At 44.6% G+C, this 12,448-nt stretch overlaps 1 protein-coding gene across 1 annotated transcript in view; it reads left to right on the top strand.

Annotated features, from left to right (window-relative positions):
- CMYA5 (cardiomyopathy associated 5) overlaps positions 1-12,448 on the top strand; it is a gene marked incomplete at its 5' end in the record, with an annotated part of 39,623 nt that overhangs the window by 21,895 nt on the left and 5,280 nt on the right. Inside the window, 3 exon segments of the mRNA XM_010147811.1 lie at positions 1,608-1,757; positions 2,780-2,926; positions 6,339-6,483. Of these exon segments, the coding sequence (XP_010146113.1) occupies positions 1,608-1,757; positions 2,780-2,926; positions 6,339-6,483 (442 nt within the window).

The raw sequence follows: 12,448 nt of genomic DNA, 5'->3' as shown, positions 1-12,448 counted from the left end.
AAAGACGATCAATTTTTAAACTGACCAACTCTAGGTGCAGTCAAAAGACAAAATGCAAATTGTTTTTAGCAATGAGAAGGATAATTTTTTTTTTTTTTCAAAGGGAAGCAGATGTAATCCTACTGTACTGGTAGCTCTCTGTATAAATCATAAGGAAACAGCCAGCATCTGCATTTGCCTTGTTCATGCCACAGGGGATCATCATCATTACTGTGAAGATAACTGGAAAAAAAAGCAAAAGCTTTCTGCTGAGATTCTAAGAGAATTCATGCAATATGGAAATTTACTGGGTAAAGAAACTGAACCATGTATCTTCGTTCCCTGCAATCACCACTTTAACAATGAACATCTTCTGGGGCTTTTTGCTTCTTTCTTTCCCCTCCCTCTCTTTTAAGCGATAATCATAGGGGGAACAATATCTCATCAGGGATGGATCTGTGCCGATGAGGAGACAAAGTTTATATGAAATCTGGGGAGCCTTGGAGGACTTTGAACCATTCTTTGTGAGTGCTTCAACCCCCCCGGTAGTCCCATGGGGTTTAGGTGCTTTAGCTGAGCTCGGGCTCACCTGTGCACCAAGGATTCTCTTCCCAATGGGTCTGTGGGGAAAATGACCATGCCAGGCGGAGCACCTAGTTGTGCACCTGCAGTCGTAGTCCTCGCAGGTCTGGACAGGGGTGGACCAAGGCTGTGGGGAGCCTCCTGCTCCCCAGTGCTGTTAGAGGCTTCCTTTCCCCAAATTGTGTCCGCTGCTGTCAGCGTCAGTGGATCTGACACACTGCATGAACCCCTTCCTGCTGTGGCAGGTTCTTTCCCCTGCCCAACTTCCTGGGATCAGCTATGTGCGCCTGCCTGTGCAGGAAGCTTTCTTCTTCTGCAAGCTTCCTCTCCCCATCACTGAGCTATCCCATGCTTTTTGCTACAAGTGCTTTCTGTCTCCACTTCCACGGGCATTCTCTCCACAGGGTGTCCACTCCTCTAGTGCTTGTGCAGCAAGGCAAGGGCAGGTCATGGAGAAGGCCATCACCCAAAGGAGGGTGCATTAGGCTCCAGGGTCTTCTGGCTTTCTGAGGTGGTGTCCTGAAATTATCAGGAGTCTCTTGGGCTTGTGACTGAAGGGAGCAGGTCTCTTGGGGAAAGGAGAGGGGTCACTGGAGTTGTCTGACAGCTCAGCATGTCCAGGATTGGCCACAGCCCTGGGACCTTCCTTGCTGGCCGTTGAAAACACACAGCCATGACATGACTCTGCCTGATGGTCCTGCCCCATGGGGAAGGATCCCAAGAGTTGGGAGCAGGGTGTTGTTGGGGCACATGTGTTGTGGTGGGTTCAGGTGGTCCCAGTACTAGGACTAGATCTTACTTTGTTCAGACTGTGAGGGAAATGGACAAAATCCAATGCTGAGCAATTACCTTTTTCTGTTCCTAGTTTAGGAGGAGTTACAGCTCTATAACTGCACCAGTATTCCGTATTTCATGTACTTGCTGTACTTGTTGTGTGGAAATAAGCAACCTGAGTGAAAATAAGCAACCAGGTGCCTTCACAAACCTATAGGTAATTTGGCTGAAAATGCAGGAGTGTGAATAACAATGTGAGACTTTCCTCTCAGTCCCACAGACACCAACTGTCCTACCTCAGGAACCAAATTCGGCCACCAGCACCTCCGTTGCCGTCTACTGGGCTGTGAACGATGGGGATGCCATTGACTGCTTCCAGGTCTACTGTATGGAGGAGCCACAAGCCAGCAAAGATGCAGGGGGTGCGTAAGGTCTTGCCTTCACAACAGCAGGAGTCCTTTCTGCTCTGGTCTGGGGTCAATAAAGGGAAAGCCAAGCTGAAGGAGAGGTCCCAGGATGCAGAGAGAAGAGGGGCTGTGAAGACATCATGCATAGGACTAAGGATGGGTAACAATGGAGGAGAGAATGAGATAGATGCTGATCCTTCTTATCCCCTTCATCCCCCAAAATGCAAGATAAATATCATGGTTCTGTAAAGTGCAGGACAGAAATTTGCAGAGAAGCAGCAACATCCCTGTTGAGGTACTCCTTTATGAAGTGGCCCAACATTCAGCAAGGATGTGTCCATGCCACCCCATGAGTACTCATGGGGACTGCAGATAGAGATTCCAAAGGGATGAGCCTCATTAGGTTTTTAGGGCCCTGCATTGTACTTTGGAAATGTGTCCTAAACACAAAATGACAGGAAAAGATAATAAGCATTTCCACATGTAGACAAATATTTTTGTTAAAATGACATTAAAATATTTCAAATGTTAAATATGAAATGGAGAAAAGAAGATTGAAATGCTCATTCATAAAAAGCTCAGAGTGCTCATAAAGTCACTTCAAGCAACTGGCTCTGCACAAATCCATGTGTGCATGTGTGTATGCTAAAGACTGCTAAGGGCTTTTTATAATAGCTAATTTATAGCTAAGGGCTGTAAAGTCCATTATGATAAATTGATATTTTATAGAGTGGTGAAACTAGGGCTGATAACTGCTGACTCTATGTCCCAAATTTGCAGTCTGGTCCTCCGTAGGACTGAGGGCCATAATCTCCCCTTGCCACCAATGGGGTCTGAGTCCACTCAAATCACGGGCATGTCAGAAACTGTATGTCAAAACTGAGCCAGAATGAAACACAGAGATCTTGGCTAGTAATGCTTTCCGGATTTTTTTAATTGACTATTCCTTACATGTTAGTTGCGAGGTGCAATCATAGTCCCTACCGTGCAGCTCATGAGTGTGACATCCTGTGTGCGCGTGTGTGTGTTCCTCCTAGCTTTGGTGGAAGAGTACAGAGTGACGGTGAAGGAAAGCCACTGCATTTTGGAGGACCTGGAGCCAGATCGCTGCTACAGTGTGTGGATCATGGCTGTGAATGGCACAGGCTGTAGCTTACCCAGTGAAAAAGCCATTTTTAAAACGGGTATGTATATATTTTGTCAATTGATTATTATTCTGGAACTTGATTATTATAAGCTTCAGGTCCTTAGACCAATTCTAGTCTATAGTGCTACTGAAACAGGGGAAACTGCTTCATTTTAGCCCATTAGGCAGACAGCAGGCAACTCACCGTCGTCTCCCTTTTTGCCATGAGATAGCGGGCGAACTGCTCCTGGGAGGAAACTGGAGGGCATTCAGATCTGAAGACATTTCCAGTCTTGGGCTTCATGACTGAGGCACTGCGGGAGCACATTAAGAATTTCTCTTCTGAGTGTGCTGCAATGCTCCAGGGAAGCTCTGGGAAAGCCACACGGCTGCTCCCTGCTGCTGCTTCTCCTATGGAAAATGGAGGTGATGGCTGCATTTTTGACTCTCTGCCATCCTCCCAAATACATCTACATCACATTGATTTAAATTATTAACTTTTCAGTGGAAGACCTGCTTTACCAAGGTTACATGTTGCGCCTAGCTCAGTGGGACACAATCTCATGTGTGGCTGAGAGGCTGTGCTGCTGTTTAAGTGGTATAAATTAAGATGAGTAATTAGATGAGTGTTGTTTATGAGCTTCATTTGACTGATGAATTATTCTGAGCCTTAATTTCTTTAATAACTTGAATTGACAAAACTATTTCTTCTTGAATTACCAGCAAGGTGAAGCATCTTGTGTCTGAGGCCCTATTACCAGGCAAATATTAGTGCTACAGGATAAAAACAATCATTCCATTCTTGCAGTCACAAAATATAACAGACAAGGGTATTTAACAATTTCTTAATTAAATAACTCTCTTGTTGAAATCACTTGGCAGCAACTACTTCTTCAAGTCTTTCGCTTGATTTACTAGACTTGAAATTTGTTGATAATTCTACTTGATATTCAATTTGCTATTCGTATTTTTAGCAAAAATTATTTTCCAGATAATTCAAAGTAGGAATTCAGATTTTATGGCCTCAACAAAGTAATTGTGAGCATGGTGCAGATTTCCTGCAACATGGTCAAGTAATAATGAGTTACTACTAGCTAATAAATCATAATTTTTAAAGGGGTTTTAACTTCTTTGCAGCTGTTATTTTTAACTGTCTGTCTTTGCCTTTTGGTATCAGGCTCGCTATTCTTTTCCCCAAACCTGAAGCCTTCTGAATAAGTTAAATTCCTTGAGCCTTTGATGCCTTCCTTTGGCCTGTTTCTTTACGAAAGCAATTAAACTAGAACAAATAACAGGCTCATTAAACACTTTTGCTCAAGCTACCATGAACTCTGTCTGGAGTGCACTGTATCTCAGGTGGACTTGGGGGACACTGCTGAGCACTGACTGATGCAAAACTGCTGCATCTCCTTAATACCAAAGGTGGGAAAATGTGCACTAGTAATGGAAACCGGCTCTTCAGCGAAAGCCCAGCTACTTTGATATAAAGCTAGAATACTTTAATTCTTCAAGTAGCCCGATTAACTCAGAGGCAAGAATTTAGAAAGTTTATTTTTAGTACTTCAAAATGAAAAATGGCACATACAAGAAAATAAGCTGCTGGGTGTGCAGTTCTGGGAACACATGCATAAGAGCAGATCAAAACAGTGCCTCTACCAGGTGTTGGGAATCTCCGCAAGGTTTCCCTGCTGGGATGGCACCCATGGAGGTAGCGGTGAGCCAAGAGAATTGTGGGAAGTGCGGGCGGGTGCTACTGCATCATTCCCCCAGCACCTCCTGTCTCCTGCTCCTCCACCTCCAAAACTCAGAGCCGGATCTCCCCTGGGGAACGTGCTGTTTCCAAGCAGCATTTTCTGTGAGGGAATGATGCTGAAGGCAGTGATTATCCCTCTACCCTCCTTCCTCCCTGTCTGTCTCAAACTGATCTCCAGATGAAGGCGCTTTACAGTCCTAAGGACATGGGAGTGAATGCACTTCTTCTGTTGTTCAAAACCTGTGTGACTCTTACCCTGTATCTGAGGGACAGGGTAATGACTTACACCTTTTAGCTCTTTGCCTCTTGTAAGATCACCTCTATCAGTGCTGGAGTATTACGAGGAAAACAGATCTATATTCTAACTGCAGTTAATTTGTTAAAAAAAAAAAACTCAGGAGCACAGTTACGTTTTCTGATTTGCTGACTCCAGCTACTCTTTAGACAGATCATTTCAAACAAACAAACAAAAAAAAATGTCTTGTGACATACTGTTTGCACATACATAAATGTGATATGTGTGTCACTTGCTGAATGCAGGCATTAGGGGATTTAACTATTAATTTTTCATTCTTTAGAAACCGATGCATTTAAAACCGGACAATCATGAAATATGTCTGAAGAGAATTAAGGGGTTATTGCTAAGTGTAAAACACAGATGTGTTACCAGCTAAGCATCTATCCCACAGATTTATTGTTCTGCTGAATACCTGGATTAGCTGTTCCTGTAATACAACTACATCTTAACCCAAACTAACCTCCTGATTTTCACTAAACCAGGAAATCAATATGTACTTGTAGGTGTTTTTCTTTCCTTTTCTACTAATAACAAATTATTTCTTACAAACCAGAATGCATCTGGAATGCTGGTTGCAGTTCTATAAGATTATTTTGTCATGAAATTGTTTAATTTCTACTTTTGTCTTAGGCTTGCTATTTGGAACCCGATCTCTTTGAAAGCAAAATAACTTTCTGTTACCTTGGTTTTAATTAATAATCTTTCATTTAAGGAGTGGCATTAAGATTGTTTGTATGAGCTTCAAGAACAGGTTGTAAGGTTCGTTTATGTTGCTATTTCCTAAAAAGGGAAAAAGCAAGTGAATACAACTAATCCATTTTTCAGCTTGCAATGTTGGATGTGCAATTTCACACAATAGCTTTTGATTACTTGCATTCAGTAGACTATTTTACATTCCGTTTTCTTTCTTGCAGTTGGGCCTGTAGTTCTTAAAAAAGAGAAATTACAGGACCAAATTTTAGCATTGCAAAAATAAACAGGACATAATTAAGCAGAAAGTCAGCATCTTCCTGTTACTTCTGCAGCAGCACGTTTGTTTCTGATGCAGTCCATGCGGGGACTGCTGAGGGCAGGATGGAAGTGATGCAGGGAGAGCTGTAGGCTCTACTGCCCCTTGAAGATTGGCAGAAATGAGGAAAACGTGTTTGAGGAAAAGGCATGAGAATCTACACAGGCATTCTAAGGACAGGCAGAAATACACAAATATTCACAGTGGTTTTCCCAGGGTGGTTGTTTTTTCCCCATAAGGTAGGCCTCTGCCATTGAAACACAAAGGAGAAAACATCACTCCTGGGTGATTATCCCAAACTGATTATCCCCTGGGTTTTTGGGGAGGTGACTCTTCCTTTCCCTCAAGCATCCCTTGCCAGCCACTGGCACCCTCTTCATGGTATGGCTAACATGTGCCTGTGTCCCCAGCACCCGCCATCCCCACCATCAAGGCCGAGGACTGCACGGTGTACTGGGACATGGCGACTGTCCGCTGGTGTGCTGGCTCAGCATCGGCGGAGTCCTTCACCCTGGAGTACTGCCGACAGCACTCGCCGGAAGGAGAGGGTCTCAGGTCAGTGCTGTGGTCGCACGTGCTGCTGTGTTGGACTAGGCAGCCGCTAATGAGCGTCCCCCAGACCGCGGGTTGTTATGCAAGAGATTATCCTGCCGTCAACCGCGCAAGGGAGAAATCTGCTTCTGTGTGCTGAGGAACTTACGGTATGGACACTAATCTATAAGATTAGGCTGAGACACAAAAATACTTCCTTTTTATCCTGCTTAACTGGGCAATCCCTCTCATATGGGGCCAAAAGTCTGGAGGCATTGGGCTGTCTGCAATCAACCAGAAGTTGCAGGGCTGTGCTGGCTGGGGAAGCAATCACTGCCTGCAGCTGGCATGGCCCCGGGGAGGGTAGGGTGGCTGAACTCCATGGGAAGGAGCAGAATGGAAGAACTGGGCCCAGTTTAGTCTCTGCTTTGTGGTGAGCATGATAGAAGCCAGCTTGGGGCATAGCAAGGCTAATACAGGTGTCCGGGTAATACTGGTAACCTATCTGCACTGTCTGGGTGTGCAGGCAGATCCCTCCCTAAACACAGCTGATCTCAGCACTGCCTGGCTGTAGGTATGCCACAGAGGTCAAAGAGCAACCCGAATAGCAGCTTTGATATTGGTGGTGGTGTCTGCTTATGCCAGACCATCTCTGGTTTCCTCCACACTAAGGCTGTGCTGCGTAGAGGAGAAGGCAAAGTGGGACGAAGGCACCATGTGGAACCATGCACTGTGTTGAAATGTAGCGAAAATTATGTGATGCTTTGTGTGTGCTTGGGGCTTGGAGGTTTTTGTTTGTTTGCATGACAATGGCATTTCAGCAAAATACTGTTGCAAATGGCTGAGAAGCTTTGGGAGGAAGGGGGTAGAGTAACTTGCCATACAGGACCTTGTAGACGAGCCTCAGCCCAGCTGAGTTTGTCTGCCTTCGCTTCCCAAGAAGCCTGATAAGTGTCTTCGCCAGAGGGCTAGTTCACATGGACTTCATGGATATGTGGCAGAGTGGGGAAGAGCTCCACCCTTTGCAGTCAAAATGAGTTGTGTGCTAGAGGGTTCACAGGTTTCTAGTAGACGACAGTGAAATTGTGCACACCTTACTCCTTACAGAAGTAGGCTGAAAATCTAACTAAAAAACTTTTGCAGGGCTCTGTTACCTTTTTTTTTCACACAGTACTAGCGTGCTGCATTAATGCAATCAAGGAGAGTTCTTAGCCAGTTCCCCTGCCTCTCAGAGGGCAGCCAAGATACACTCTGTTTCCTACATATTTCATGAGACAGTCATGTTTCTGTCAACCTGCCAAAGTCACTTTTGGTCAGGGATAACATAGGTGCTCCCAAAACTTGTGCTGCTTGCCTTCAAATTTCTTTGCTGTTAACTGGAATTGCCACTTTTTTTCTCAAAACTGAACCAGAAAGCGTGCCAGTTTCTGAAATCTGTGAGCAAGGTGTTGATAACACCAATTAGTTTGATTGTGTGGTGATAACTGTGGCAAAAAGCTGCCTGAATTGACCCATTCCCTTTCTCAAGAGCACTTGTGCAAAATCTAACATGTTTATAATTATACTGAGTAACATTTGCCTTTTGGCCTCCCTGTGGGCAGAAACTGGCTTTTTACTGTGACAAGTGTGAAAAATTCCCACAGGACAAAATAATGAATTTTCTCAGAATTGCTGTAATTTAAATTTCTGTATTTGTAGAAGGGGTCTGACCTCTTCGTACAGTGTCAAAGTACAGTACATCTTTTAACATTTGTTTTCCCTCAAAGCAATGCTCCCCTTTCCTTTTCTAAAAACAACCTCTTGAGATTAACCTGGAAATCTTCTATAATGGCACGAGGTGTTTCAGTGATGGAGATTTGTATTTTTTTTTTTAAGATTTCTATTTATTTTTTTATAAAACCAAGAGAAAAAGATAGTGCTGGTAGATGGACCATATTGCCTGTGTTTCTCCCATCCCAGGCCCCCAAGGTGCAATTTAGGACTAAATATGAATTCCTTATGTAGCTGATATAATGAGAAGCTGCCATCTGGAAATACCTGTAGGGACCTTAGAGTTCCTGTGTGAAGTACCTATATCAAGTGGAATTTATGCACAGGTGGCATTTGGACCTGGAAATGCTGTAGCTTATTCAGGTTGCTGTCCTTGAAAGCTTGGAGTTTGTCCTTAGCAGGTTTCCGGAGCAGACCTCATCTTGGGGACCTGCCCTTTGACAGACAACCCCTACTTCTCATGCTTGCAGCAGCCCCATAGCTGAGCACCCCATAGCTGTGGGTGGGAGCTTGCACACATTTCAAAGCAACCCTGGAAAATTCATACAGCTGCTGCTGGGAACGCAGTGGGAAAGCAGAGTGTGCAGAAGGACATCCAAGAGAAGTCCTGGAGAAAGCGGTGTGGTCCCATCCCTCAGGGCTGCTTTCACAGATGTCATTCTGGGAGCTCACCCAAGGCAAGGGACACCGCCAAGGGAGCAGGTGGGGAAAAGTGTCCCCACCGAACAACCAGAGACGTGCAAGGAGCCCCTGGTCTGTGTTGGACCCCCGACATGTCACAATCACAGGATGGCTGAGGTTGGAAGGGATCTCTGGAGGTCATCTGGTCCAACGCCCCCTGCTCAGGCAGGGCCACCTTGAGCCAGTTGCCCATCCTGCTTTTGAATATTTCCAACGAGGTATTTGAAGCAGTCCCAGCACTCCAGGGAGACAATTTGAAGAACATCTGGAAATAAATCCTCATTAAAATATCCTTCTAAATACCATTAAAAAAAAAACCAAACAAACAAACAAACAGAAAAAAACCCCAAAAAAACAGACCTATGTTTTCCCCTTTGGGTTCTTTTTCCTTGACAGCTTGCCACCTGAGGGACATGTTTTCACATAAAACCATCTTAAATCTTCCGCAACGAGTGCCTGTCCTGCTGCCGAGGTTTTAAAGCACCTTCCTGCGTTGATTCTTTTTCCAAAATCTTTATGAGGCTTTCTTTCGGTTTCCACAGCTCTGCTATTTTCTCACCATTCAGCCTCTTCGTGTTGAGAAGTCAATGGAGCCGTGGGCGGAAGATGGAAAACTGCAAGAAATGTAGTCCAGGGATTAGTTGTGGGGGTTGTTCAGATGGAAACCATGTATCACATCATGAGATATCTGTAAGTCTCAGGGAGGCAAAATCAGTACAGTGTGCAGTGGGTCTGTAGAAGTGGAGGTGACCCAGTGTCATCCTCTCTGCCATTGTGAGACCAGCACTGCTAGCGATGAAATTTTTCCGTCTACTCATAGAGCAAGTCTAACGCTGGGAAACAGGAGAGCAAGCCACCCTTCTGTTGCCTTGCCCACATGACCATCTTGCCAGCACAGGAAAGGAAGCGTGGAAAATAGGGAATCTTCCTCCCCTCTGGCTGTGCTGGGCTTGCCGTCTGAGATAGCGAGGGCCATTGCAGGTGGTGCTTTGATGTCTAACCACCAAACAGCCGGAGCCAGGACAGAGGAGAGGAAACACAGCATACAGCACAGCTGGGTGCAAACTCAGAGCTACCTGTTCTTTATTTGTAGCTTCCAGGCCTTTTTTCCACTCATGGTGCACCCCTTCCATGTGCTTCTACCCGTACCTTGAGAAGCTTGTGTACTTTCAGCCCTAATGCCTCATCGGTGGGACCAGCACAGGTCTGGAGGTGCTGCTTCAGTGGGATCTCCAGGGTGGAAATGACAATTGCGGCGCAGAGGGCGTTGTGAATCACTGCAAGGTGTATCATTCGCTGGGTGCACGCAATATTAAAAAATAACCTCCGGACGTTGTTTCCTTGAAATAAGTGAGGATGCTGATGAAAGAACCATGCATCAAAACACAGCAGTAGGTTTCTCTAAAACCGGAGAAATCACAGATTTAACAGACAACTGCAACCGTAACACTCCTTTGCAATTTAAAGGTGAAGAAACGTGTAACTCCTTTATGTTCTGCTTTGAATAGGTTATACCTGAAATTTGGAGACTGGATTTTAAGACATGAAGATTCCTCTTATACAGAGAGGGATTGAGAGGAGATACTTAGGCCTTCAGCCTCAGAAGTTTCTTGAATTTCTATGCACTGAATTTTTTATCGTGATGCCAAGACTTCGTGGGGACAGTGCAAATATGATAGTATTTTAGGCTAAAGGCCAGGATGCCTCATGCTTTGATAATAATGTTACTATATTTGCAATCACAGAATCATAGAATGGTTTGGGTTGGAAGGGACCTTAAAGATCATCTAGTTCCAACCCCCCTGCCATGGGCAGGGACACCCTCCACTAGACCAGGTTGCTCAAAGCCTCATCCAGCCTGGCCTTGAAGACATCCAGGGATGGGGCATCCACAGCTTCTCTGGGCAACCTGTTCCAGTGCCTCACCACCCTCTCTGTGAAGAACTTCTTCCTGATATCTAATCTAAACCTCCCAATATTTCCAATCATCTATAAAGTAGGTACATGTAGTCAAAGTAGAAAATAGATGACACTAAAAATGTTGTAGGTGGATCTCTATTTCTTTCACGACTAGAATTACATGGCTTAATACTTTAGGTGAGCTTGAGGAAGATCTAGCTGCGATGCTTGTTACAAGAACTCGGCAGTGAAATAGGCTTTCCCCATCACAGTCAGGATGCCTTTTCCCTTCCCTTCTCCTATGCCTGACCTTTATGCTGTAAGATAAGCAGTAATCATACTTTCTCCCCATCCTTGGTTTTTTATTACTGATTGCAGAGTCAGCCTGAAGCACAACAAACTAGACTAATTGCTGGGGAGCCCTTGCTATTCACTTTCCCCCTTCACCTTATCCTCTAGACAGAAGGAGAGGTGACAGCAACACCTACTTCTTTGCATGAAGCCTCTTGTGAGTCTGAACCTGGCTCAGAGTGTTGCAAATGAAACTCCTTCTTGTTGGCATATTCTGTTTCATTACTTGGAAGCAGCGGGACTGGTTTTTAAGCCTTAATTGTAGCTAAAATTGATGGACTCATATTCTTAGGCAGCTTAAAGCTGGCTAAAATAGAATACCAGGCAGAGAATGCTATTCAAAAATCTGATCACTGTTTTACTGGCCAAATCTTCTTAAAGTCCAGAGTTTTCTGTCTCACTGTTACAACTGAAAAGAGGCATGCTATTGCTCTCAGATTTAGACATGCAACCAAATTCTGATTTGGAGAATTTCAGATTTGAAAGAGACTCAAGTTTAAAATTTGATGGCTTACCCCATCCTGCAATTGGCTGGACCCAAAATCTTTTCTGTGAGGATACTGGCTTACATGGCATTTTCCAGAAGATAGAAGAAGGAGCCATACAAAGGGCATCGCTGTGCTTAAGTCAAGTTGATCTACATGTTGCCACAAACGGCTTCGGATTAATAGTTTAGCATATCCTCCCTTCATCTCACTTGTAGTTATTTGTTCAGAACTTCTTTCTGGTGGCCTGTGCTTCAAATTCACACCAAAGTTGTCAGGATGGTGCTTTTAAGGACCAGATTGGGCGAGGCTTACCTAGGAAACAAGGACAAAATTCTTCAAAGATTCCGTTCCCGCTTCTTTTCCCCTTCCACTGTTTCCAACCTCATTTTCATTTCCCCTCTTTGTATTTGCCTCCTTGCTTAGTTTCAAATTCTTGGATTTTTCTTTGACTCATCTTTCCTTTTTTTCTTGTCCCCTGTGAGCCTTCTGCCTCATTCAAGTATAAAGATCTCAGATTCTCATCAGGGAGCTCATCAGGTTGCATGTCTTCCCTGAACCTTTCAGTAAGAACTGACCAGCCTGCCAAACTCCCGGCGCCTTGCTGAAGTGCTCTCATCGTCGGGGCTTTGGTTAGTCACAGGGGTGAAGCAAACCGTGCAATTGCTACTGTGTTTGGGCAACACGCTTCTGTTTACTGCATCAGTTCCGGCATTAATGTAACACATTTCCTAAAGGCAATGTGGCCCCATGCTGATCATGCAAGAACCCCAAAATCTCTGAAATTCTTTCAAACTGGGGGG

Source organism: Eurypyga helias, unplaced genomic scaffold (assembly GCF_000690775.1).
Source record: "Eurypyga helias isolate BGI_N326 unplaced genomic scaffold, ASM69077v1 scaffold28292, whole genome shotgun sequence".
NCBI lineage: Eukaryota > Metazoa > Chordata > Aves > Eurypygiformes > Eurypygidae > Eurypyga > Eurypyga helias.
This window is presented reverse-complemented; position numbering and strand designations above follow the sequence as displayed.